The 27867-nt window shown below is 52.4% G+C and overlaps 1 protein-coding gene across 1 annotated transcript in view; it reads right to left on the bottom strand.

The window, feature by feature from the left end:
* Positions 1 to 509: 509 nt before the first annotated feature.
* The window catches only part of GYPC (glycophorin C (Gerbich blood group)), a 43785-nt gene continuing 16427 nt past the window's right edge, over positions 510 to 27867 (bottom strand). Inside the window, exons 2-3 of the mRNA XM_060153042.1 lie at positions 3253 to 3303; positions 510 to 1190 (exon numbers count right to left, since the gene is read on the bottom strand). Coding sequence (XP_060009025.1) covers positions 994 to 1190; positions 3253 to 3303 — 248 coding nt within the window. The 3' untranslated portion in view covers positions 510 to 993. The remainder of the gene's footprint in view (positions 1191 to 3252; positions 3304 to 27867) is intronic.

Raw genomic sequence — 27867 nt, 5'->3', positions numbered from 1 at the left:
CCTCTACCTGTGGAATCTGATTCTGTCTCCAGGGAGACAGTGTCAGCATTGAGTTGAACTGCTTGTTGCTGTAGGGAAGCCTCCTCTGCATGTTAGAATTGGGCTTGGGAACCATTTTCCAATGGGGTTCACTCGTATTTTTAGCAGGTCTATTCTTTCTAATACCAGGCATTCAGGAACCAATGCTTCAGCTAGTGCCCTGGGGGCTGGGGCAACCTATTTCTACAGGGACACTGCACTCGTGCATCTGTTTCCTGAAGCTGTGCCCAGGTGGGGAAGACACATGCTGGTCACTGGGCCCTCCCTCTCTCCCTCCCTGGTGGGGGCCAGGAGCCATCTGTACAGACTGTGTTCTCTGACAACCGCCCCCCGTGGAGCCTGAAGTGGCCGTCCCAGTATCAGCGGGCGGAGTCGATCAGAGAACACAAAACTGCATGGATAACAGGTAAGCCCTGGGCAGCCTTTATCTTTCCCTAAACAATCACAGTCATGTCATTTGACTCTGAATGCTCCATTACGTTTCAGATTTATTTCCAATCATTGAGAGCTGCATCCATGGGAGACAAAGGTGCCTTTGAGCTCCGGCACCTGCTGTTCCCCCCAGATGCCAAGGGCTGACGTTTGATGTCTTTATCCGCAGTCGGCGTGATCATGACTCACTCCTTGCTCCCCACTCCTAGGCCCACAGCCCCATTCACACCCAGCGAGGACTTCCATGCCCCACACGCAGGTGGCAACGTGCGCGGCCCGGGGGAGCCGACCTCCTCCCTCTCTTCCCTCTGGCAGAGCCTGCCTGGGTCCCTGGGAGAGGCCTCTGCAGCTGGGTTCCTCCTTCGCTCCCTCCCCCACTGGGCGGCACCCAGTGTCCCAGGCGAGGTGCGTGTCTTGGGGTGCGGGGGGCGCTCGCGGGCTGCCTGGTGCTGCAGGTGGGGGGGTGGGCTTTCTCTCCTGGACGGGGAGGCGTTGGCGGGAGGTGAGTCCTGGTAAAGTCCTTCAGATGAAGTACTCCTTTCTGCTGCTGTCACCGTTGTCCTGGAGGGACGGGTCGTCCTGCAGGGCCGCGTCGGCGCTCTCGGCAAACTCCGTGCCCTTGGCCTCGTTGGTGTGGTACGTGCCCTTGTGCCGGTACATGTAGTGCAGCATGAGAAAGAGGAGGCAGACCAGCACGAAGGCCACGGCCGCGATCACGCCTGCAGGAGCGGAAGCACAGGGCTCTGTGTCGGGGGTGGGAGAGGCCGGGCTGGGATGGGGGAGGACGCAGGCGGGACCCACAGGGGTGTGCTGGGACAGACACGCTGCCGGCCAGACACCAAGCCCAGACAGGCTGGCTCCTTCCTGCCTCTCTCTTGCCCTGCCCAGGGCACGTGCCCCTCCCCTGTGCCCATCTAAGCCACCCCTGACCTCCCCTCTCCCTCCGGGCAGCATCCTCAGACTGAGGCTGGAATCTTATCCCAGCACTGACCCTGCTCCGAGGCGCTCCCCGTCCGCTGAAGGAGGCAGACCTAGGTGCGCCGTACACGGAACGCAGCTCGCGGGTTTGCCTAAAACTGATAGGTTCACGGGACTTGGAACTTTCAGGGATTTTTTTTTTTTTTAGAGATAAGTTTAATTCAAAGAATTAGGTATTTTATATATAGCTATTAAAAAGGTGGAAAAATTATTTTATAAAGACACAATCATTTTTTAAAACCTGGCAAATACAGAGAAACACAAATGGACGTTAACATGTCCTTAATCCTTCGGCTCAGAAATCACCGCAGTTAACAATTCGATATCTTTCCCTCCCAAGAAGCATTCATGTTTAATCGAAGGTCTCCTTCAATCTTCAAGTGAATGGCCCTCTCTAAACCTTTGTAACACTTTAGTATTTAGAACTTGCAATCATTTTCAAACTCTTCTTACTGGAGTCCCTCTGGCCAATTTACGATTCTCCAAACACTTTTTATTTGACCAATTTTCCATGTCTTTGCACATGTTCTCTCTGCTGAAAATATTTCCCCCTCCCCTTGTCTTCCTGGTAAACTTGGATGCTGCCTTCAGAATCCAGCCTCTCCCACCTCCTCTAAGAAGACGCCTTTGCCTTACTCTCCTGGCCCTGCAGAGCAAATCACTCCATCCCTTAGCATTTCTGCTGTACTTTGTAAATCTGATAACTGAGTTTTAGAAGCAGGACAATCCCAGCTGAGGGGTTTCCTGGGCATGGGATTGAAGTGCGAAAACCGGGAAAGTGCCAGGAGCGGGAGGGGGCGAGGGCTGCCCCTGGAGAAGTGTGGTGTGTGTGCCCCTTAGCCCACAGCTCCCCTGTGCTCCGGGAGGTGGGGTCTGCAGAAGGGGCTGGGAGGTGTGGCTAGACGGCTGGTCAGAAGGAAGAGATCACTCAGGCTTTGGAGTGATGGGGTGAGAGGGCAGGACCAAAGAGTTTGGGTAGGACTAACGGGTGGCGCTCTCACGTGGGGAGGTTCAAGTGCAGGTGTTTGCTTTGAAACCCCAGAACAAACCCTCTGCCTTGACTTAGAAGGTGGGTTTACTGGGGGAGGGGCCTTTGGAGAATATGTAGAGGTTACAACCGTTCCCAAGTCCCAGCTTTGGGACAATTTCCTCAGCTCCCCGCGGCCTTTAGGGGACACTTCTGTCTGCATGATGTTAATGGCATTGTCTAAGAAAAAGAAGGTCCGGCCGTTCAGTGAGTAGGAGAACATCAGGGTGATTGCCTGCTTTTATTTATTTATGTCAAAACGTGAAGTTCCCTGAGCTAGGAATGAGCTAGGGAGAAGCGTGAAGCTCTGAAGGACACGGCAAGCTATAGCTCACAGACTTAGTCTGTCCTGAAACACAGTTTGGGTCACAGCTGTGACCAGTGGGGGCCAGTATGGGCTTCAGAGCAAGGCTAGGGCAGGGTTAGGATGGAGAGACAGGGGCGTGAGACCTACGACAAGAAGCAGTGTGGCTTGATGGAGCCGGGAGAGAAGTCAGGGAACCCTGGTCAGCCCCCAACCCCACCCCTCCCTCACCAGAGCGGCTCTCCCTCCAGCCCCGCTTCCCTGTGCATCTAGGGCCCTGACAGGCCCTGATGCAGATGCCTTGGCACCTCACCCACCAGGATGCTGTGCTGGACATTTTCTTACAGAGCCAGAGTCCCCCGGTCCACCTTCAAACCACCTTTGAGGGAAGGAAAGCAGGGCCATGGCAGGTCCTGCCCTTAGTGTTTCCTCTGACCCTCGTGGCTGTTTGAGGGGCCCCCGGACAGCGTACCTGCAATGACGGCGATGTCCATCTCCCTCGAGGCCATCCCGGGGTCGGGCTCTGTGGACAGAACAGAAGAGCCTGAGGTGAGAGAGGACGGCTGCCCATGCCCTGCAGTGTCTCCGCCGAGCTTGCACCCTCTGCTCACAGGTGCACTGGCCCAGGGTGCATGGGAAACTGCGTGGCACGCAGACAGGCCTCTGGCCAGGGCTGCACAGGGCCGGGCCCAGGCTCTCCATGTCCACTGACCGTTGCTGGAGAGCATCGTGTCACTCCCAGGGCTATCAGACACCATTATGGCATCTCCAGGACTGAGCCAGCCATATGTGAGGGACCTCTGCTGCAACCCTGACCCAGACCCCTGCCCGCACCTGCAGGTGCTCACCAGACACCTGTGGGGGTGTGAGGGCAGGCACGACTGTGTTTAGCGCAGTGTCACCTGCCTCTTCAGGCCTCAGCTTTTCTCATGATGATGGTAAAAACAGACCACCTGTGGGGTGTCTACACATGTCAGGTGTTGGTTTAGTTGCCATCCATCTAGTATACCAGGTACATGGTATTATTAACCCATTTCACAGGTGGGACACTGAGGCTCAGAGACTGATGTGCCCACCGTCACACAGCTGGTCTGGTGGGCGAGCTTGAGGCCGGGGCTTAAGGCTGTGCTCTCTGGGGGACACTTTCTCTCTTCTCACTTGAAGACGCCCTTCCCAGGAGGGCTCCTATCCAGGGATCTCTCCCTAAGACCCTCCACAGGCCTCTGCATCCTTCTTCTGAGGGTAGGGCTACTCTGTGGTGCTATCCAAGTTACTAAGTGCGTTTTTCAGAAGCTCAGTGGTCTAGCCAGAAGGCTACGATGTCCAGGAGAGCAGGAACCTCTCCTCTGGGATATGTGTGAGAGGAAGGATTTATTAGAGCACGGAAATATCAGTGTTCACATGGAAATCCCATGTTCCCATCAAGGGCTCCACGTATTAAAACAGAGAAGGCTGCTTCATAATAGTCATTTCCGCTCAGATAATCACTTTAATTATAGCGTGATGAGGTCATTCTCCCCAGCGCAGCTGCCAGATGCCTCTTTCTGATAAGAAGCTGGCTGGTGGTGGAGGGAAGTGGGGGCTCCAGGCTTGAGACCCGGAGGAGGAGAGCCAGGCTGGGGGCTCTGAGGCCAGCACAGAGCCTAGAGGTGGCGGAGAGGAGAAAACAAGGCCTCAAGTCAGCAAAGAGACAGAGCAGGTATCAGGGCAGGGAGAGGGAAGTACAGACAGGAGAAGGTCAAATGGATGCTGGACTTTGCAATCCAGGGTGGTCAAGTGCAGCCTGGGACTTAGTATCTAGCACACAGTAGGTACTCTAAACATTTACGGAATGCCTGATCGAGGGGATAAATGCACACAATAAATGAATGCATGCAGAGGCCAGAGTCCTAGAGCTTACTCCATCACTATGCACCTCGCATTTCAGCAAGAAAGAATAGCCCCTTCCTTAAGTTGGCATGGATGGTTGTAGAAGCTCAAATACCCAGGATTGCTGTTAGGAATTTTCCAGGTGAAAGCAAGCCTTTCTTAAGTCAGTTTGTCCAAGGCAGCCAGGATTAGAAAGGACTGCTATTTCTTCTTCTTCTTTTTTTTTTTTTTTTGCGGTACGCGGGCCTCTCACTGTTGTGGCCTCTCCCGTTGTGGAGCACAATCTCCGGACGCGCAGGCTCAGCGGCCATGGCTCACGGGCTTAGCTGCTCCGCGGCACGTGGGATCTTCTTGGACCGGGGCATGAATGCATGTCCCCTGCGTCGGCAGGCGGACTCTCAACCACTGCGCCACCAGGGAAGCCCTGCTATTTCTTCTTTTAAAAACAATTAGCAATTGCTTACCATGTGCCAGGTACTGTTCTTAGCACTTAATGTGTTTTAACTCAAATAGTCCCTATGACAATGCCATTCAGTAGCAGTTATTATTGTCCCCTTTTTACAGATTTGGAAGCTGAGTTCCAGAAAAGTGTAATTGATTTCCCTGGGTCAGAATCTCTCCTGTTTGAGCCTGAGCAGCCTCAAGATGACATGCCTAACCCTGCAGGGCCCTGCTCAGTGGTGAGCCTGGGTGAGCTGGGTGAGGACCAGAGGTATTTGGCTTGGATCACTTGGGGTGAATTTCTTGGCTTGGGCGTAGGGACCAGAGCTGAATTTGTTCAAGTTGCACCATGTGACCGGACTCCAGGGCAGCGACACTTCAGCCTGGCCAGACCTGCCACCTAGGGCAGAACTGGCACAGAGGAGGAAGCTTGGGCATGTCTGGGAAGGTGGGGATGGCATAAGACAGGGGCCGTCAAAGTGTGCTCTCTGGAACAGCAGCATTTCCTGGGAGCCTGTTAGAAATGTACATTCCTGGGCTCCACCTCAGACCTACTGTACCAGAAGCGCTGGGGCTGGGCCCAGTAATCTGTGGTAACAGTCCTGCAGGTGATTCTGATGAATGCTCAGGGTTGAGAACTGCTGGTGCAAGAGAAGGATTCCCAGAGAGGGTTTATCAGGATGGGCCCTTGAAGGATGAATAGGAGTTTGTGGCACAAACAAGAGTATAAGCATTGGGCTTCCCTGGTGGCGCAGTGGTTGAGAGTCTGCCTGCCGATGCAGGGGACACGGGTTCGTGCCTCGGTCCGGGAAGATCCCACATGCCGCGGAGCGGCTGGGCCCATGAGCCATGGCCTCTGAGCCTGCGCGTCCGGAGCCTGTGCTCCGCAGCGGGAGAGGCCACAACAGTGAGAGGCCCGCATACCGCAAAAAAAAAAAAAAAAGAGTATAAGCATTTCAGGCAGAGAGCTTAGCCCCTACAACAGCCCCTCACCTTTCTCTAGTTCTCAGTTTTCTCCCCAAATGACTGCCTGCCATCCATGGCACCTAGGGTCCTGAAACTTGGGCTTTGATCTCTTGCTTCTGGAGATGCTGCAGTGAGAGTCCTCACTGGCTACACCACCTCATGCTGTTTCAGCCAGCATCAATGATATGGGATATTTGCAGAAGGCTAGTTGGAGTGAGCTCGAATCCCTCCCAGGAAGTTGATGGGTTACTGTGCGATTGGATTACGAGCCTGGAATGAGAGTCCACCCCTTGCTGAGTTTCAAGGGTAAGTAGGAGCTTGGGATTAGAATCACTCCGAGTTCAGGAACTGGGATTGGGGGCCGATGAGCAGCTTGAGGCGGGTGGATTTTATGGCAAAGAAAGGTGTTATTTATGGCCAAGTGTGCATCTGAGATCAGAACAGACAGCGGTCTACTCCTGAGATCGGACAAGCATGAATGGCCTCCACCCTTTTTGTAGAGACCCAAAGTGCCCTGTGCATTTCCGTCCTAGCTCTCCTCAAGATTGCAACGCCCCCGCCAGAGAGAAACCTCTTTGAGTCCCAGGACCGCATCTGTCTTACTCACAGTCCTGCGTGGCTGGCACGGAGTGACAGTTGTTGAGAGTTATTTGAAAGCCCAGTCCTATCTGGGGAACAGAGGATGAAACTGCGCCCTGCACTGTCCACATCACTCTGATGACCCTTGGGTTCAAATCCTGGCTTGACTGACTTAATGGCAGTGTATTCGGTAAAATGCTTAATACAGACTGGCTTTAGTTTCTGTGTGTGTAAACAGGGATAACAAACCCACTTTGTGGTAAGTGTTAGAAATGATACACACACACGTGATAAATACTGTATATATGGTATATAGACAGTTACTATGTGGTACGTAGCTCAGAACAGGTGTTTTTCAGTTGTAGCCACCGCTTTGATTGTGAGTCATTATTACTCTGGTTTGCATGGAATTCAATGCCATTCACCTAAGGGACCAGTTCCCAGATGCCGTGGGTCCAGGCAGACGCTGGATGCTGGTCCTGAATTCCCAGCATCGTCCGGCTGACAGTCAGAAAGCACCGGATGCTCAGTATCTCTCTTTCCCGTTTCACTGCAGGGACCAGGAGAGCTTCCAAGAAACAAAAAGTGAGTCTCTGACCCCAGGGTGCTTACAGTTTCCCTGGGTGGTGTGATTGTGATGGATGAATTATTTAGGGCAGTGTGTCACACAGGAAGCCCCAAGTCACTGGTGGGTGACAACCAGCTAGAGAGAGAAAGAGGCAAAGAGAGAAAAAGGGAAGGAGAAATAAAGAAAGAAACCAAAACAGGAAAAGAGAGAGGAGACAGAGAAAATAGCATAGAAACCACGAGGTCCATCGTGGGCAGTCGGGATACTGTTTAGGGAGCTCTGATTTCTTTTGTGCACACACACCACAAGCATGTGGATCTGAGTCACAGTGTAAAGGGGGTTTCTTACCGAGGGCGGCATTTACCACGATTTTTGGAGACTGTGATTTAGACAACAACACGACAAGAGGGAATACACGAAACCCTTTGTGTCCTATAGTGTCGGGTTCAAGGGTAGCCCGTCTAAGAGATCAAGCAAGGAGCAGGCAGATGGAGAACAAAGCACGGCCTCATACCAGTGAAAGCTGATCTAGGTGATGGCGGCCGAATGGTCAAACAGCCTGATACCTCTGGACTTCTGAACACCCCCGTGTGGCCACCCAGCTGCAGGCCTTGCCACAAGGCCAGGGCCAAGGGCAGGGACAACAGATGTTTCCCGTAGCTGTGGATCCAGAGAGGGAGAGGAAGGGAAGGGCTGTTCCTGCCCCCAACTCACATGCAGGGAAGTCACCACCTCCCATGGAGGCATGGTGGGGAGTGAGGGCAGGGATCGGGGGTGGGGGGGGAGGCTGATGCTCTCCTGGAGGCCTTGGGAAATTTCAGGGGTGGGAAGAATGTTCCAGGACTAGGGAAGTTCTGACACAAGTCCTGGGGGCTCAGCCTCAGGGAGGGAAGCAGGGGGAGGACTTACTAGGCAGCAGGCTCTGGGTGAAGTAAGTTGCCACTTACATTCCTCACAGCAAGCGAGCCAGAGGGAGGTGTTTATCTCCAAAGAGCTTGAGCAAGTGGTCGACATCTCACAGCCCAAAGAGGCAGAGTCTGTGTTGTAACCTGGGATCCCCGGCTCTAAAATGTGTGCTCTCTCCAGAGTGCAAGCTGCCATGGTTGGGAACGGCTTCTTTCCTGTGCCGTCTGCAACGTGGCAGCAGCCAGAGCCCTGCTGACTCTCTAGGTCTGCAGGGTGGTCCGCTGCGTGTTTCCTGGTCAAAGGCAGCACCCCTGGGAGGTAGCAGGGTGCAGAGGTGCTGCCCCTCCATGCAGGCGGCAATCTCCACTCCAGCTGGCAGCTTGGGCACCGCTAATAGGATGCAGCACTTTAGCAGCAGCTGGATCCTCGGGGCTCAAGCGGTGCTTCTCAGATGTCAACAGACAGCAGTGCTCAGGCACTGGCTCCAGGGACACAAGTCGACCCTCCTGTTGCCACCAAAAGCCTTGCTTCTCTTGTGTTTCCTGATGAAGCTGTGCAGGGAACTTCTTTTTCCTGCAAGGTTTGTCTTCAGCACCTCCTGACCCACCTCTAATGGTTTTTCCTATTGCCTCAGGGGTCCTGGAGGAAGCACCCCATTCCTGTTTCCCATCTCCCACCTGGGCCAGCCAAGAGGAAGAATTCAGGCACGGGGCAGAAGACTCTGGGAAGAGTAAGATTATTTAAGCCTTAGTAGCACGAAGGGAAACGCTTGTTGACCAAAAGGTTTGTCATCAAGTCCTTGAAGAATTCACGCCATGACAACGGTGTCAATGCCAGCAATGAGCAGACGTGGCAACCACATCTCTCGCTTGATGGTTTGCTCTGGGCTACTTACACTGAGAGCCTTTTTTTTTTTCAGGGGGCTTAGTGGGTGATGGCTTTGCGTGAGGCTGACTTGGGTTCAGAGGAAGGACAGGAACGTTTGTGGCCCTAGATAGTTCTCCTTGGCTCACACTGGAGTTTCTCCTTCCTTTTCTAGATTCTGGCCTCAAAGGCCTGATGCAAGTGAAACAGAAATCAGCTGACGATTGACGTTTACTAACTGACTTTCCTTTGTGGTAAGAAAAAGGTCAAAGACATTTACTTTTCTTTGATGGTCTGTTGTTATCTCACACTGAAAGGGTGTAGCATTCAAGCTACAACAGGGGAAGAATGGGTCTCAGAATATAAGAGCCCCAAGGAAAGAAACGGATAGCTCAGTATCCACTGTCCATCTCTCTTGCAAGACAGCCAAGGTTGGCTGAGCAGTTAGCATTTGCCCAGCCCCAGGCTTCACCGGATGCAGAGAGGATGAGGTCTGTCCCCAGAAGATTTAGGACTTGGTTGAGGAGACACGACACATTTACATGAAAAGTTAGACTCTGTGTGTTTAAGTGTCAAAATGAGCAAGAAAGACGTGCCCGGGAAACAGAGTCACAGATGGAGAAACCAAACTTATGGTTACCAAGGGGCAACAGGGGGAGGGATAAATGGGAGATTGGGATGGACATATACACACCACTATATGTAAAATAGATAACTAATAAGGACCTACTGTGTAGCACAGGGAACTCTACTCAATACTCTGTAATGGTGTATATGGGAAAAGAATCTAAAAGAGAGTGGATACATGTATATGCATAACAAATTCACTTTGCCGTACACATGAAACTAACATAACACTGTAACTCAACTATACTCCAATAAAATTAACTAAAAATAAACTTTCTTTAGCACCTACTACATCCCAGCAACGTGGTGGATAGTTAAGGCAAGGCCCCTGCCTTCAAGGAGCAGACCGTACAGCAGAGACAAGGACGTCTGTGGGTAACTTTGGTTTCTGGGTTCTCCCGAAGGCTTCCTGGAGGGGGTGGTCCCCAAGGCTGGCCTGCTGAGATGCTGAGTGGGTGATGCCAGCAGCAGTGGTAAGAGAAGGACGTGGAGGGAAAGCTCACAGTGGGTCATCGGGTGTCGGGGTCTGGGCTCCCGGCAGCTGCAGGTTGTATGCTGGGGAGGGGCGTCACCTGCCTGCAGCTTCCAGCAGGTCACCCTTCCTGTCTGTGCAGAGAGCCTGTGTCGCCTTCCCCGGGCTTGCAGACCAAATTCTCCAGACAAAGTACCCGGCCAGGCGAGGCCAATGTGAATTTGACCTGCCTTTTATCAGAATGTGCCTGCCATTCTCAAGGTCAAAACTATTGCCCTCATGGTCCCTGTGTGTCACCTTATAAACAGTCTCCCCGGGCCCAGGGCTGCCAAAGTGCTGTGCAATGTTATTACACTGCTCTGAAACCCCATCCAATGATCCAGCCACGCTTTCCTCCTCCTGGCTGTGATGCTGCCTTCCCTGTTGCCCTGGTGCCTGATGCTGCTATATAAAAACAGGCACAGATGTCTGGCGGGTACCGGAGCCTTGCAGGCTGCAACATGCCAGCCACATCAAAACACTGGTGGGTGAAGTACTGGGGCCTGTGAGGGGGCAAGGAGAGGTAGACTCCCTGCTCTGGAGATCAGAGCCATTCCCGGCATCAGTAAACTGGGGAAGATGCAGCCTGGGGGCAGAGGCAGGAGAGGGGGTCTTCCTGCCTCTGGATCTTTTGCTCAGGGAGTTTTCATACTCAGGCATTGTTGTTTGGGGGATGTGCTCAGGGGAGGGGAACTGAAAGCTGAGGATGCTGTAACTCACAACCCAGAGTGTCCAGGCTTTCCTCCACCTATATTTGCCTGCTATTACCCCTGAGCTTTTTGTTTTTTTTAAATAGAGCCTTATTCCAATACAATGACCAGTCTGCCTCAGTTGAGCTACAGGGTCTAAGTAAAAGGAAACGCTGCTTTGTCTCTGTTCCTGGGGCCAGAGTATAAAAAATGGAGCCCCTGTCTCCCCAGCCCAGGACGGTGACAGCAGTGGGAGTCAGCAAGAAGCCCTAACGGGGTGGGGGGAGGGCGCATCTGGGGAGACAAGGGTCTGCTGAGCAACATGAAGTCGCCACTGTCCACATGCGGATGCTCCTCTGAGAGAGGGAACCTTGTCAGCTTGGGCTGTGTGGGGTTTGGGGCTTGTTCAGGAGGCAGCAAATATCCCCACGGCACAGAGTGAGGAAAGGGAAACACCGCTCCCTCCCCACACCCTGTGCCCACCGCCTCCTGAGGACCTGAGGGTTTCTAAGAAAATGGAATTCAAGAGAGACAGGAAGAAGGGGAGGAGAAGATCCAGTCCGGCTGCTGTGCCTGGTTCTGGGGAGGATGCTGGTGCTTGGTATCTGTTCGCTTCTCAGGCTGGGGTAGCGGGGGTGCTGGAGAGGTGTCTGGTTCAGCAGGCGTCAACAGAAGCTCAGACTTGAGACAATGCCAAGACCACAGAAAGGAGCTCAGCAGGTTTGCTCTTCCCGGGAGGAGGAGAAAGCCTGCTCTGGAAACAGCTGGTGTGGCTTCAGCTCACTGGGAGAGGAGACCCAACTATTTAACTTCTGATTTGCACCTGTCCCTTTATCAAGCCCACTGATCTTCACATTGAAAGGAGAACAAGTTTAAGAGGAAATGGAAGCTGAGGAGGAGAGGAGGCGGGTGTTACCCGAGAGTGAGATAGCGTCCCTGCTCTGACCAAGGTCGGGGTCCAGGCTCTGGAGGCCCTCACACCCCACGGGAGAGGGACGGACTGGAGCCCTCCTATCCGTGTGTGCACAGGACTGCGCTCAGCCTCTGGGGTTTGTGTGATGTCCGGGTCAGTGTGTGGAGCTGGTGTCAAGGCCTTTTATGCTGTGGCCGTTCCCAGCTGATGGCCCTCTCCTTCATCTTACTCTGTCCAGCTAGGTCGAGCGGCACCTCGGAGGTGGGATTTGTCCTCATGGGCAGTTCTGCAGCTCTGTCCCCGATCCCCACCCAGATCCAGCCCATATTCTAAGCCTCAGGCTCCCCAGGCTTGGCTGGGCTCAGAGGTCCCCAGACACGGTCCGTTCCCAAGGCCCCATGTTTCTCCATCCTCCTGAGAGGGGCTCTGCCTACTCAGAACTCACTCCTCGACTCCCCTCTGGACTCTTACATGTGCTTCAGCAGCTCACACAGCTCTGACCTCTGATCCCTAGAGGAAAAGAATGCCTGATCCCCAGGGCGGACACACATGGCAAGCCTGGCACGGAACGAGGGTTCAGTATGGCGGGTCCGCCAGGGAAACAACATCCTTCACGTCTCTGTTTCTCTTTCCGGGCTAAAGGGAGACTGGGAGCCTGGCAGCATTTGGGAGGAATTTGCTAAATTATGGATAAAGAAGGAACAGATACATTACTCACCATCCACTGCGTACAAGACGCAAGGCCCTAAGGAGGGAAGGAATTAAACACCCTTAGGAGTCTTACTTGTCTTCTCAAATGGCACGTTACCCGTGCTTCCCATCTCGAGGTAGGATGACACCTATGGCATAGGGCAGACTTTCACAGGCAAGTTACCCCACGTCTTGGATCCTCCTTTCCTGTCTCTGTTACACAGAGATAGTAAACCCCCAGCCTAACAGGACTGACAGCTGAGGCCCTGGTCCTCAAACTTGATTGTGCATCAGAAGTGCCTGGGGCATGGGATCTGTTCCATCCCAGCTTCCTGGGTCACTGCCCCCGCCGCCCAGATTCTGAGTCAGCAGGTCTGGGTTGAACGCGAGATTCTGCCTTTCTCACATGTTCCCAGGCAATGCTGCTGGTGCGGGAGCCTCCCTCTGAGAACCGCTGAGCTCATGACCGTAAGTGCTGCTTATAGAGCACGAGGTTCCATTCAAACACTGTTACACACCTCCCTTTGCAACTAGAACTGGGGGGGCCTGGTACCCCCTCAGCAACACAAACAAGCAGCCACCGTCACAGCTGATCTGGTCACGGCCTGAGCTCAGCACCCTTTCTTTCAGGACCAGATGACGTAGCTGGAGACCTGGCACAGTAACACACTCTAAGAATTTGTCACCTCTGCTGGCTCCCCTGCCTGGCTGGGCGAGGGGACAGGGACACTGTGGCAGGGTCTGGTAGCTGCCCGCACCCTCTGACCAATGACCTGTCAGGAGACTGCAGCCTTGCTCTCTGGAAATTCTGAAAGGGCCCTCAGCTGCCCTGGTTGCCCACGTGTGCACTTAATGCACTGAGACCCAGGGAAGGAAAAAGAGCTACTGCTGATTCAGCGAAGCACACCTGGGCTCCCATGATGCGGCAGGAAAGCGCTTCTCCAAAGGAAGGTGTCTGGGGCACCAAAATGGCAAAGGAAGGAAGTGGATTCTTGGAGATATGGGGCTGGCCAAAAAGTTTGTTCGGGGTTTCCCATAAGATGGTACGGGAAAAACCCAAACGAACTTTTTGGCCAGCCCAATATGTTGAGGCACCAGAAAAGGCACTGTGTGTCTCAGTCAGCAACGCTTGGCTTCCCAGATCTCAGCTCCACCAGAACCGGCTGAAGCTCAGAAGACTCTGGACATGCTTTTTCCAGCCCCAGCTCCATCCGGATGTGGGAAGACCGAGAGTACACAGAAAGCTCCCCTGCCTACTGGTGAGCTGAGCACGGCGGCCAGGCACAGAGTGGACGGGGGCAGCACGAGGGGCCGTCCTGCAGGGCGACTGAATCCCCGCCCCACACCTAGACCACCTTGGGAAGTACCAACCCCAGTCTCCTCATGTGTCCAATGTGGTGGCGCTCCTCTGTAGGGTCCTTGTGAGCTAGTACGTGGTGAGCACCTAGGACAGCGCCTGGCGTAGACTGGCCATTTGACTGTCACTTATTATCCTTGTCCACAGTGTTGACACAGCTTCGGTCAAAGTGGGATTCTCACAAATGGGCAACTTTCATTCTCTCATACGCTCTATGGCCAATGTATCACCCTGAGCATCAAACAGTCCATTTCTAGTCATTGATCCAGAGAAACCATCTGAAACAGGAACAAAAATTCATTCTTGGCAAAGTGTATTGCCATTGGGTTTAAACTGGAAAATAAAAGAGGACAGTCTAAATGCTCCACGTCGAGAAACTCGTTCTGTCAATTACGATACACACACAGGACAGAATGTTCTGCAGTTACTGAAGGCATGGGTGGGAATTCTGAGCGACAGGAGGAAATGCTTACAGTATGATTTAATGGAAAGGAACAGGACTCTAAATATAAACTATGTTAAATATACAAAAAAAAGGCTTAGTAAAAGGAATGAAAGGAAATATACTTTCCTGAGATGGTGGCTTTTTGGGTGGTTATGGGTGGGGGCTAGGTTATGGGGGTATTGTTTTCTTCTGATATACAGTTTTCACACACAGCCACACCCACATATACATTCATGCACACACATGGCCTCCCGTGACCCGCAGCCCTGTCAGTGACCCCCCTGGGCTGACGCAGGGGCTCCTCTAAGGCACGGTCCCCAGCCTTCACTGGCGGGCCTGTGAGCATCTCTGGTTGGTGAGAGTTATGTCCCAGCCAGGGCCAAGTATGTGGCTGGTGGGTAGGATCCAGGTATGATGGAGAAGACAGTTCTGTAAGGAGAAGCTATGCCTCCCAGTGAGATTCGGAAGCCCAGGAAATGGGCCAGCAATGCTCTTTTCAGTCCTCATTTCAGGCTGGGGGACCAGCGTGGGGACCAAGAACTTGACCTCTCCAGCTTAGGGAACAGCAGAGGCCAGGGTTATAAAGCCTCTCCCTGGGAGCACCCTGGACATCTGGCTGCTATGACGCTTTATCTGAAGAGAATGTCACCTCCTCCACAGCCCCGTGAAAGCAGGACCAGCCCCCTGCTAGATCTGTGTTTGTGCCTTTGTTTGTTCTCCCATTCACACCCCAAGGCTCGGCGCTCCCCTGGCCTCCACTTCTCCAGGGGCCACATTGCCTGGGGCTCTCTTCCCACTGGCAACCCTCCTTTCTGGATATGGATAATGATGTAATTGCCACCATTTGGGGGCTTGCTTTATAAGTGCATGTATTGGTGCGATTTCTTACAAGAACCTCCGAGGTGGATGCTATAATGCCTATCGCTTTACAGTGGAGGAAACTGGAACTTGCCCAAGGTCACACAATGGTGACAGGAGAGACTGGGATGGGGTCTGACCCAGAGAGAAGACAGCCGGCTCTGAACCAGCAGGTGGGCCCCCCACCAGACACCACGTCTGTTGGTGCTTTGATCTTGGACTTCCCAGCCTCCAGAACTGTGAGAAATACACATCTGTTGTTTTAGCCCCCAGTCTGTGGTATTCATTATGTCATCCAGAAAGGACTACTAAGGGCTGAAATAAGGGAGCCCTGCAGACATCGGAATGAGGACTGTCCCAAGCAGACACCAGCCAGGCGGTGTGTTCCTGGGTGACCCAGGGACCGTGTGGTCGCTGCAGGGTGAGTGAGGGGCAGAGTGTAGAAGGGGCAGTGACGGCACGACAGGCTGGACCCTACGGGCCTCTGCGAGGGATGGGAGGCCAGGGCGGGGGTCCAGAGGGAACTGGATGAACTGTGTGTGCTTGAGGCCCGTCACTCTGGTTGCTGTGCTGAGTGAGGACAGATCCTGGGTGAGGATGGGAGAGGTTACGACCATGGTCCAGGCAAGTGCTTGGACCAGAACCATGGTGGTACAGGTGATGAGGGACAGGGAGATTTTGGATATATCGGGACTGTGGGGCAACTGGGGCTTGCTGATGGATTAGATGTGGAGTGTGCAAATAAAGAAAAAAAAATAGAAGAGTCAAAGTTTGGGCCTGAGCAGGAAGGATGGAGTTGTGGTTCACTAGAAGGGGGGCCCGGGGGCAAGGTCTGGTGGGGCGCGACATCAGTGCTGGCTGAGGGTGTGTTATGCTCAGGCAGCCTGTTAGATGAGAAATGCACAAAGGTTAGTTTCGAAGACTAGTGAATAAATCTATTTTCTTTTTCTTTGCACAGAAGCTGGTAATCTAGGACCTACGTGTGAACAACTTTATATATGAATATTTTTTGTGCTTGGCTTACGTGGGTTGGTATGATATATTATAGTTAAGTTCCTTGAACACTGTGGATTCCCCTAATGTGTATGAATGACTGAGGCTTTGTAGATCAAGGGACTTTTCCTCCCTTGCTTGGGGAGAGTTCAGGGAGAGGTGAGGACTGAGGGAGGGGCTGGGCGGAGGCAGTCTCCAGCATCTTGATGGTATTCACAGATCCCCGCGAGTGTGAATGAACGAGAGGACCCAGAGCTGAGCCCTGGAGCTTGGACACGTGGAGCCCAGGACGAAGCAGGCAGCGAGCCAGGAGGAGCCCAGGGGGAGCGGTACCTGGGAAACAGGGCCACCCACCCCTGCAGAGGCTGGGCGGCCCCATCACAGCTTTCCTCCTGCTCTGTCTACAGCTGCCCGGTTCTCCCCGGGGCCTGTGTATGTACTAGACTCCACCTCGTCACACACGATATACATCACTGCTGAGACCTCGCCCCTCTCTCCTGCGTCATCAAATCGGCCCCCCCCCAGCAGATCCCCCTGAGCACGCTGTTCTCCAAACTGAAGAAAAGACAAAACTCCCTTCTTCACACCCTGTCTCTCTCCCACTCCTGGCCCCTTTCTCTGCCCCCCTGTACAGCAAAGCTCCTCAAAAGGATTTCTATACCTTCTTTCCATGTTTCAGGTACTTATTTTTTCAGTGAAATAAGCTGCCTTGATAATGTTGGTGCTTGGAGGGGTGAGTGGGGGAAGCAATTGGACAGAGAATTCAGGTTTGGGATCACACCAACAGGTGGGACCAGTCAGTGTGAGGATGTGTGTGTGTGAGAGAGAGAGAGAGAGTGGGGTGTGCTCCCAGCCATGGTCAGCTGTTTGAATTCAGGTACACAAGAGGGGGAAGAGCTGTATTTATTGATCCGAGCCTGAGCCAGTAGGAGAAAAGGAGAAAAGGTTAAGAGAGTTCATTGGACATTCAACAGAAACCATCTGGGGATACAGCAGTAAACAAAATAGCTGAAAGTTCTTGTCTCTCTGGAGTTTACATTCAAGGAGAAGGATACAGACAAGAAAAAGGAGAAATAAACAAGCTATGCAGTATACTAGATAGTGCAAAGACAGAAAACAAAGCAGAAGAGAGGAGGGGGCTGTGAGTGGGAGTCGCAAATTTAAATACTGTGGCCAGGGAAGGTGGTATTTGACTTAGCCCTGAAGTGGGTGAGGGAGGGAATATCTGGAGAAGAGTGTCCCCCACGGCGGGAACAGCAGGTGCAAAGGCCCTGGGGTGGGAGCAGCCCCAGTGTATTTAAGGACCAGCCAGCAGGCCAGTGTGGCTGGAGTGAAGTGAGCCCGGGGTGAGCTGTAGAAGATGCAGTCAGAGACTTAAATGCGGCTGGATCATGGGCCTTGAGAGCACTGGACGAGCTTTAGCTCTTATTCTAAAATAGACGGGGTCCATGGAAGGATTCTGAGCAGAAGAGTGACATGAACTGACCGTCATGCTGTCAGGTGCTCTGGCCGCTGTGCAGGGGAAGGGAACCAGCTGGGGGCCACGGTATCATCCAGAGGAGAGAGGATGATGGCTCGGACTTCAGTGGGAGAGGCGAGAGGTGGTGGGTTTGGAATGTCTTTTCTAGGGACTCTGATGACGGGCTGTGGAGTCTAAGATGCTCAGGGGAAGAAGTGAGGCGATGGAGGGTGGTGGACGGCAGGAAGCGGTCAGGTACTGGATTCGCGGTGCCCACGCGGCTGAGGAATTGCCAGAGTGGAGATGTGAAGTCAGCAGGGGCCCGAGCTAGAAGTGCCAGGAGCTGTCGGGGAGCAGGGTGGTTGAAGTGAAGACATTGGAAGTCTCCGGGCATGTCTCGTTCTGTTTACGACTGCAGGAGCAAGAGCTGATGCCCAAAGCGGGGAATTGAGGTAAGTGGAGTGTGTAGGGGGGCGGGATGCTGGAGGTGGTATCTGAGAGAGATGGAAGATGATTGCCTGGCAGTGGAGAGCATGATACGCGCATCAGGGAGAAAGGAATAACAGTTGTCTCCAAGTGGCCCATCTCCACGCTGCACCTGGTGGCAAAGAGCGGGAGGGAAATGGTCACCACCTAAGAGGGCCAGCAGTGTCCTGAGGAGCCAGGCGTCTGCTGCAGGAGAGGGAAGGTGTGCTCAGTGGGGCTGGGGTGGGAGGCTGGGTGGTGCAGCCTGTGGTCCCCGTGGGCTGAGATGGCAGGGAGATGGCAGGTCTGGGGATGGGGGTGACCGAAAGGCCTGGGGGTCCAGGTGTCCTTGGCATCTGTGTGCCCTTCTCCCTTCCCTGTAGCTTTTCTCTTCCACATCATTCAGTCCCCAGGACGGACCGTCTGGGGATTCAAGGGCTAATAGCACTGGCGTCAAGTCCATGGGGCCTGAGAATCTGGGTTGTCTGTCCCTTCCTATTGCCTCGGTGTTGGGGACCAGCCAGCCACATCAAGTCCACGTCCCACTGCCCAACATTTCAGAATCTCTGGACTCTCCCAGCCCTCATTTCAGGTAAAAATCCTCTAAATTTGTCTTTTATCGTTGTTCCTTGTGTGTAGTGAGCCAGCTGGCCAGAAGGAAGCTCCTGAGAGGTGGAGGTGCTGCACCATGCTATAGATGCTCCTGCTTTGTCATGGCGTTCAGGTCACGTCACCTCCTCTGAGAAGCCGTCCCGGATTTCTGCATGGGGCTTGTGTGCTCCTTCCTCTATTCCTGCAGGGGCAGCAATCGTTTTCGTATATGTTTTAGGCTTTGCAGCCCACATATGGTCTCTGTTCCACATCCTTCTTTGTTTTATCAGTTCGTTTGTTTGTCTGTTTTTTTTTACAACCCTTTAGAAATGTACAAACCCTTCTTAGCCAGTTGACTGTACTGAGATAGGCCACAGGCTGGGTTTAGCTCACAGGCTGTAGTTTGCCGAACAACTCGTTCAAATCATCATTAAAGTGCTTTGCTGTCGTCTGTCTTCGCACTCATTTTTGAGCTACTAGAGGGCGAGGATTGTATCTGACCCCTCACCATCTGACACGATGCTAGGTGAATGAATAAGTGATGTTGCGTAAAATATCCTCTGACATTTCCCAACTGACTCTTTTGTCATTAATTTTTCTACATACCTGCCTCTCACATGTTAAATAAATAACCTCCTTCAGAGTCTCCAAGTCAGCTATTAAACAGTCACTCCACAGATGTACGCAAAGCTCCCAGTGATATAAATGGCTGTCATTTATTAAGTTCTTTGCTGGCAGCAGACTGTTGTAGGGGTGAAGCCAACACTGTGTGTGTGTGTGTGTGTGTGTGTGTGTGCATGTGCGCGAGCGTGCGTGCCTGTGCATGTGTGCATACGCACACGTGCTCACCCGTGTGATTCAAGTACAGACCACTGGGCCTCTGTGCATCCCACGGTCACGCTGACGTGCCCTCCATGGTCCCAGCTCTCCAGCTGGATCAAGTACGCTAATCCCTACCACTTCTCCAAGGACTTAATTCACTTAAAAAATCATATAATTGCATTTTCAGCATAATTAGGTACCTAATTACATGACTAAATGTCCTCAGTCAGGCTGCATGTGTAAAGAATGAGGATGTAGTTAGCCACGTTTTGTTACTAGGTTTCCAGGAGGCTCATCAGTTGGTAAATAGGAGGTAGAAAATGTTTTTCTCTTCCCTCCATGGGGTTTGACAGGCAGGAAAATGAGCAGGACGGTGAGAGTGGTGGGAGGTGGCTGGGGACTTGTGCTGCCCTGGGATCTCAGTTAAAGCCTCAGGAGAGCCTGTCAGATGAAGGCATGGAGTACTCGCAGTCTACAGACAGACACTAGCACTCCCCTCCCCTCCAGCATGTGCTAACGGGAGGCCACAGTGACCTAGAGACACAGGACCTTCAGTTCATGGGCCCAAAAGGTGAAGATGGAGCAAAGGATCCTCAGCGGAAGGAAAGCGTGTTCCTCCTCCACTCCCTGGAATTCTTCTCCTCCCCTCAAGCCAGGGTAGGGGCTGCACTAGGAGTTGCTGCGTTCTCCCCACTCTGGGTGGAAGGGTCCTGAGCCTCAGCATTCCTATGGGTGCAATGGGGCCACGAGTGAGCCTGCCCCTGGGGGCGGTTGTGAGGATGACATGAGATGATGTGTATGATGGTATGGGATGAGTCTGTGCGCCATACACATGAGCTGATACTGAGTGATACCACTGTGATTTGTTTTTTCTGCTGAGATAGTGTTTGAAAAGGGCGCTAGGAAAGAGAGGGTGCATTCTGATCTAAATACTGGGAGCGTGTGGCTTGGGGTGGTGGTAAAGAGACGGGCAAATGTACGTCAGCAAACTGCTCTTTACAAAAATTGTCTGAAAGTGCTTCAAGGGGGCCTCTTGTTGTGGGTGAAGGGAGCATGGGTTGCAGTGCCAGAGAGATATGGCTGTGAGTCCAGGCTCCTCCACTACGATGTGCAACCCTGTTGCATGTGACCCTCTCCAACCCTCAGCTCACTGATCTGTAGAGTAGGACACACCTGCCTGGCTCCCAGGGGGGTGGTACCCAACACATGACAGCTCTTCTTATTATCCACATTTATTTGAGAATAGCTCCTTCTCACACACACCCACACAAATACACATACACACACACTTGGCCTCTGGATGCAGGGTCCCTAGCAGGGGAAGCACAGGGGAACAGTTCCTGTGGCTTGGGGGTCAGGGAGTGCTTGTTTATCTCCTGGAAGAGTTGGGCTTCCTGAGTACTTCCTCTGTGCTGTTAGCCCTCTTCTGCCCTCTGGCTATCAGGGCAGGAAATGGGCTTCAGGAAGTCACCAGTTCACCTCCTCATTTTGCATCAGGCAATGGAGCTAGGAAGTTGCTCACCCCTGGCTCAAGCCCCTGTGCTGTCTCAGTGCTCGGGAAGGAAAAGCCATTTCTCTTCACTGTTCCTGCCCCACCACCCCTCTGTCCCATCCTCCCACTCTTTTCCTGGCTGATGAAGATACTCTATAATATGTCTCAATCCATCACCCGGGAACACTCCTGCTCCATTTTCCCAGCATCTCTCTCCCCTAAAGGTCTTGTGATTTATGTTTCGCCTACATTAATCTTTTAAAAGCAAAGAAGCCATAAACACACACATAACTCTTCCTCCTGTCAGTTGAAATCCCATGACACAAACGCAATGCCATCTAAATTAAATGTTTCTTTCACAGAAAGTGATAAATGCCCTGGAGACTAATCAAAGAAAGCCAACAAACTTAGAGTTTGTTTCATTTCAGAATTTTGTAGGTGGTTTGTTTAAAGTCCAACAACTGGTTAACATCTAATGACTGATGGGAATGGTGAGTTGCACCCTCCTACTGTTTTAATGCAGCCAATATAAACAGGATTCATTACCCATCTTGCCCCATCAGGGATCTTGGCACCTAAAAATTGGGTTTGAAATCTAACACGTATTATGGGGAGAAGGGTAAATACAAACACAATTTATTATTCTATTGGACTGGTGTACTAATTTCTTAAACAAACCAAGTAAGAGAGCAAGAACAGTTACCCGAAAAGACATTAGCCAGTTACAGGGTTGGACCTATTTGAGTGATCAGGACTCCAAGATAAGCCAGATGGTCTAAGACAATATAGATTTCAAATAACTTTATCCTTATTACTATGGATGATTTTACATTGAAACAAATGTTATTTTTAATTTTACACCTTTCAAGTAACTACTTGCAATAGAAGAAGGAAGGAAAATATGAATGACTAAATGCAGTACATGTCTTGAGTTTATTTTCCTCTCCTCCTTTTCCTTCTCTTATTACTTCTTCTAACATCACTATCCCATTCAATATCATTAATAAACTTTATCATTCATCTGCTTGGTGAGTAATGAGCAATGAACAGTCTTAAAGGTCAGGTTAGAGAAGCTGAGTCTTCTCTTGTAGGCAATGAACAGGTGAGAGATTATAGAAAAAGGGAATCTCTAGAAATTTTGTAGCACAGGTATGGAAAGGAGGAGAACTTTCTCTCTTCTAAGTTTAGAAGAGTCATTGGGACCTATCAAGAAAGGATCAGCATGACACAATGAGCAATCAATAGGGCTGAGAGTAGTGGACGTGGAGAAGGTGGTATGGGTGTGAAGTGGGGGCTCCAGGAAGGCACACCTGACAAGGCTGGGAGTCTTGAGGGTTAGAGAGTTTGAGGTTCTGGAAGGAGTGTGGTTAGCAGTTAATGAAGGAGACATCAGTGTGTTGGAGCATTATGAATAAGGATTTATTGTTTTGTATTTAAATATATCCAATTATTGAATCATTTCTACAATTACATCATTTAAAGCATTACAAAATTAAGATGGGCTTCAGATTTTCATATTTACACAAAAAATAAGTTTTTCACTACTGTGGGTGGCATCCATGAGATAGATGGAAAGGATAAATAAGGGGAAATCTCAAAAGGTTCCCCAAAGGTGTTTTTAAGACTGGAAATGCCCCATCTACTAGAAATCTTTGTAGTTAGGGACCTGGCCAGGGGCTCGAGATGGTGGGCTTGCTCACAGCAGTAGGAGCCTCTGACTCATGGTCCTCAGCTCTGGCTGGACATTAGCATCTCATGGGACCCTTTAAAAAACACCCATGTCCATGCCCTGTCCTCCTGGGGTTGCCAGAAAAAACACAGGATGCCCGTTAAATTTGAGTTTTGGATAAATAACAACGCAATTTTTAGTGTAAGTATGTCCCAAATATTGCATGCCACCTTCACAGACTATTCAGTTCTTTTGTCAACTTAGCAGATGCACTGTGAGTTTCCTAATAGGGATTCACCCAGAGGAGAGCACTGGGAACTCCCGGGCCTGAGCCCAGAGCCATAGCCTCAAGCAGTCGGAATTCCCACATTGTCGTCTCACACATTCACAACCTGCCTGTCCCTTGTCAGCCCCTTGGAGGTCACACGGACTCCAGTTCTATTTTACACCCCCAGGTACTGGCTCATGCTGTGCCTTCTGCCTGGAATGTTCACTCCACCTGGCTTATCTGGTGAATGTCCACACGTCAATCCACTCTGGTCCAACACCACCCATGGAGGGTGTCTGTTCTGACCTTCCAGGAGGAAGTGACCTCCTGTTTCTATGGACAAGCTCATCAAACACATCAAAATAACTCTGGGGTACCGGGAGGGCTGTGGCATCTTCCTGTGGGTGTCTGGCATTTTGCAAGGTGACCAGCACATAGAAGGTGGTCATCAAAAGCTTACTAAGTAAAAGTTCCTCCCAGCAGTCCAGTGAAATGCAGCAGGAAAAATCATCCAGACGAGTAGTGACAAAAGCAGGAGCGTTCAGTGATCGCTAAACCAACCAAACTGAAGTGAGCACCTACTAGGTGTCAGGTGCTTGCTTTTATCTCCCCACACTGCAGAGAACATTTACGTATGCTGGTCCTCTGGTTCTCATGATTACCCATGGATGCTTTGACTGATTTCAGGAGAGAGATCGGAGGGGCCCCACTCCTTCTTCCCCAGACACCAGCTCACGTGAGCAGCCAACCTGGCTGGTCCTCCTGGCCTGCTCCTCAGCCTGCCTTTTCTCTGGCCTTCAGCGTTTGTCAGCCTTGCTGTCTGGGAAGGCTGGTTTTTTGATATTTCAGCTCTAATCTCAGGCCTTTCAGGCCCTGTCCATCTCAGGGCCGACCACCCACAGGGTCCTGCTTCAGGGACTGAAAAGGCAGGAGCTGCTCTGCCCAGCTATGCTGCCAATCCTTTCCATGACGTTTGCTTTGACAGCACTCCTGCAAACCATCTGAAGGCAGCTGCACCCCTCTGCACCCATCCCGCGGGCCCCCTCGGTGGCTGCACCTCCAATCACTGGCCCATAGTGCCAGGTGGCCCTGCCTGACCACCCCGCATGGAAGGCTACTGTCTCCACCGGGTCTTGGAGGGACCTTTAGCCCTGTGTGCATCCATGTGCGTAACGGCCTGGAGCAGAGGGCAGCCAGGAGATCGGCTGGGCTCCTGCCGCTGCTTTTTATGGGTCTGCTCTGTGCTGGGGCTTCACTCACATCATCTCACGCTCAAGATGCTTCTCACTCAAAACCCGCTCTCATGGGGCAGCCACAAATCACAAGTACCTCTCATGAGCTGAACTCCCCCGAACAACCTTGCTAGCCGGGCATTTCCATCCTTTCTTTCAACAAGAAAAGACTGAAGCTCAGAGACAGTAGCCAAGGACAGAGCCAGGATTCAAACCCAGACTAAGGCTCTACTGCTGACCCTGCCGCCAGGCCCCGGCCCAACCTTCCAACGTAGGGCGGACCCTGGTGGCCAGTCGTGGCGAGATGCCCTCCACCTGTGAAATCCTGGGTGCTCCCAGCAGGGCACTGGACACAGGGATGACCAGCCCATTTTATAGATGGGACAACTAAGGTCAGAAAGCCCAAGTCACTTTTCACAAAACAATCAGCTAGCCCAGTCTGTCCTACTCTAAGGACAAGGAAGTTTAACAGTGACCCAAGCTTAAAGGAAAAGAAGTTAAGGTTTGAAGGGAGAATTTCTGTCTTCCAGTGGTGTGTGTGGAGGGTCGGAGGAGGGATGAGCTCCTTGATCTCCTTCAAATCAGAGTTTCCAGGAGCAGGCTGGGCAGCCTGGGCTTTGGGGGCTGCAAACCTGCTTCAAACCCGATCACACCACATTAGACCAAATGCCTTAACCCCCCCCCACACCCCACACCCCTTTCCTAGTCTCAGTGTCTTATTGGGAACAGTAGTGCCTCACAGGGAAGGGCTCAAACCACACACTTGATACCGATACGCCCCTGGGAGGAGCCGGCTCCCACTGCCATGTCCGGAGCCCTAAGGCCTCCTGAAGCCCTTTCTCTCCATCAGCCTCCACGCCAAAACTTTGTCCCCATCAGGTCCTGTGGCCTGTGGTCACTGGAAGTCGGCTCTCATGTCTAAGAAAGCAAAGAAGCTTCCTGGGTCTCACTGCCCACACTTCTGACGGGTTGGGCCCGGGAGGCAGGTTGAGAAAGCATCTGGTGAGCGCTGGGCCCAGGACCATTTTATCAGCACCAGGCCAGCCCAGTGCCGGCACCAGATCCCCTGCTGCTGCCTGATAAGAAGCTCAGCTCTGCTTTCTTGAAACCGCCGGAGCCTTATCGGAGGCAGACCTTGGGTGAAGGAGCCATTTCCATCAGCGTGAATAAAGGGAAGGAAAAAAAAAAGCCGGAAGAAATACAACGCCTTTGCATGCAGACACAGCCAAGCTATGTGCACTGCTGCTACAGGGCAGCACCACGGGCGACCCTGCCCAGGAGCGAGGCGGGACCTGAGCTGAAAGCAAAGGGGTGGGCTCCCTGAGGGTGCTGCCGGCCAGGTCTCCCCACCTGTGTGTGTGGAGGGGGGCAGGCCATGCTTAAGCATGAAGCATTTATCCCCTTAGATTTTATATTTTTATTGAAGCAGAGTTGATTTACAATGTTGTGTTGGTTTCAGGTGTATAGAACAGCGATTCAGTTATTATATGTATGTGTGTGTGTGTGTGTGTGTGTATGTATATATATAAATTCTTTTCCAGATTTTCCCTTATAGGTTATTACAAAATGTTGAGTAGAGTTCCCTGTGCTATACAGTAGGTCCTTATTGATTATCTATTTTATATATAGGAGTGTGTACATGTTAATCCCAGACTCCTAATTTATCCCTCCTCCCTTTCCCATAAGTTTGTTTTCTGTCTGTGGGTCTATTTCTGTTTTGTAAATAAGTTCACTTGCATCCTTTTTTTTTTTTTTTTAGATTCCACATATAAGCAATATCATACGATATTTGTCTTTCTCTGTCTGACTTCACTTAGTGTGATAATCTCTAGGTCCGTCCGTGTTGCTGCAAATGGCAGTATTTCATTCCCTTTTAGGGCTGGGTACAAAAGCCCCTTAGGTTTGTAGCACATAAAGTGCATGGCATCATGGGGGGAGGCTACTGCCTGCCTGTAGGTGAGCCTGTCAGGTGCAGAGTTTGGAATCGAATGACACCTGGATGTGGGCCTGCCTCTGCCATTTGCTGTTGGTGTGGCCTCGGGACAGTCACTTTATCCCCTTTCCAGGAACACTCAGGGGTTCTGTGATACCCCGACCCCTCCTTTAAGCGCTGTATAAGAGCACTCCCCTCCGCAGTGGGCACATGGACAGCCCGCCCTGGCACCTTGGCTTAGAGAGACTCAGGAGATGCTGACGCCCTCTCCACGCCCTCTCCACACCCTCTGGCCTGTATCAGGCTGCAGTGAGGACCTGGCGAGATAAGAAATGTGCTCCTGCCTTGGTATGTGTGAGCAGTTCCGAGTACAAACGGGCGCCCGGTGGCCCGACTTCCAGCAGGGCTGTTCATGGAGGTGAGAAGCCAGTCACTTGAGTAGCGCCTGGATTCTCGTGCTGGGGTCACGTTATCCGAGGACAGGAGGCGCCCAGGATGAGCTCCTGGGTCGTGTTTACGTGGCCCTGGTCACTTAACTGGATGACTCCTGGCGCTGCTCAGAAGACTAAACACAACAGTGTGTAAATATAAAGCAGACGAGAATAAGCTCTCAACCTCCGTTCCTGCCGTATGAACCCGGCTGCTGGAAGAACCTGCCTCTGCAGAGAGTTGTATTAATTTGTGCCTCTGACACAGGGGTTGCAGAGAGACTGAGGCGGCAGAGTCCTGGCTTCCAATCTGAGCTGTAGGAGCCTGTGCTGGCCGCCTCTCCGATCTCAGGGACAAAGAGCCTGTGTTTCTAGGCTGTTCTTTCATACCGCTGGGGATGCGGGCACACGTGTGCACACACGGACAGAGGCCAGCCTTCAGAAGCCTTTCTGGGATTGCCGGTTGTGTCTTCTGGGTGAGGCTGAGGTGTCTGTGGGGACGTCCTTCCCCAGGCAGGTGGCAGCATGGGCCCCAGGAGCCTGGGGCTCTAGACCACCCTTGTCCACACCCTTTCCTGGTTCTCTTCTCCACCTCTGCTGGCCAGACCCTCCACCCCTGGGGGCTGCTCCGTGCCCTCTGCTGGGCTGCGTCCCCGGGGCTTCCGTGGACTCAAAGCTGCAGGGGAGGGACCAACGCACGCCCCCTCTGGCCCTGGGTGGGGCTCTGTCCCATCTCTTCACGCTCCCAGCTGGTCCCCAAGGGTCCGGACTGCCTGTGACGGCAGGTACTGGGGACCCCACATCCACACTCATTCTCTGTGGAGCCCGGCACGGTCCTGTGGAAAAGCTCTACATGAAACATGCAACTAGCAGTTTCAGAGAGGCTCTGAAAGCCGGCCTCTGTGTGTGTGTGTATGCGCGTGTGTGCACACGTGTGCCTGCATCTGAGGCGTCTTTCAGGGCAGCTGAGAGCAAACGGGGCGCTTGGTGAAGTCCCCCCATCTCCCCCTGCATCTCAGGCACCCCTTGGGAGTTCCCCGCCATCCTCTTCCCTCCCTCTCAGCTCCTACCCCGTGTCACGGCTCACTCAGGGACTTGCTAGAGTGTTAGCAGAGATGCTGAAGGGCTCCTCTCTCGGGGTTAGAAGCCTTCTGGCAGGGGAGACTCAGGAAGATGCTACAGCGGGTACTGGGACACAGTCCCATCGTCCCTCTGCCGCCTTATCTGTCTGACTTCATCTCCTAGTTACCACTTTCCACTCTCCTCTCCTCAGGGCACTGGCCTCTGTCAGTTCCTTGAGCAGGCCAAGCCTGCTCCTACCGCAGGGCCTTTGCACGTGTTGTGCTCTCTGCCTCTTGCCTCCTCTCAGATATTCCTGCGTTTGGCTCCCTGGCTTCCTTTAGGTCTTTCCTAAACATCACCTTACCCAGTGGAGATTCTCTTTAAAATGGC

This window comes from Lagenorhynchus albirostris, chromosome 6 (genome assembly GCF_949774975.1).
Source record: "Lagenorhynchus albirostris chromosome 6, mLagAlb1.1, whole genome shotgun sequence".
In the NCBI taxonomy this organism is placed as follows: domain Eukaryota; kingdom Metazoa; phylum Chordata; class Mammalia; order Artiodactyla; family Delphinidae; genus Lagenorhynchus; species Lagenorhynchus albirostris.
Note: the sequence above shows the minus strand (reverse complement) of the source record. Positions and strands in the feature narration are given on the sequence as shown.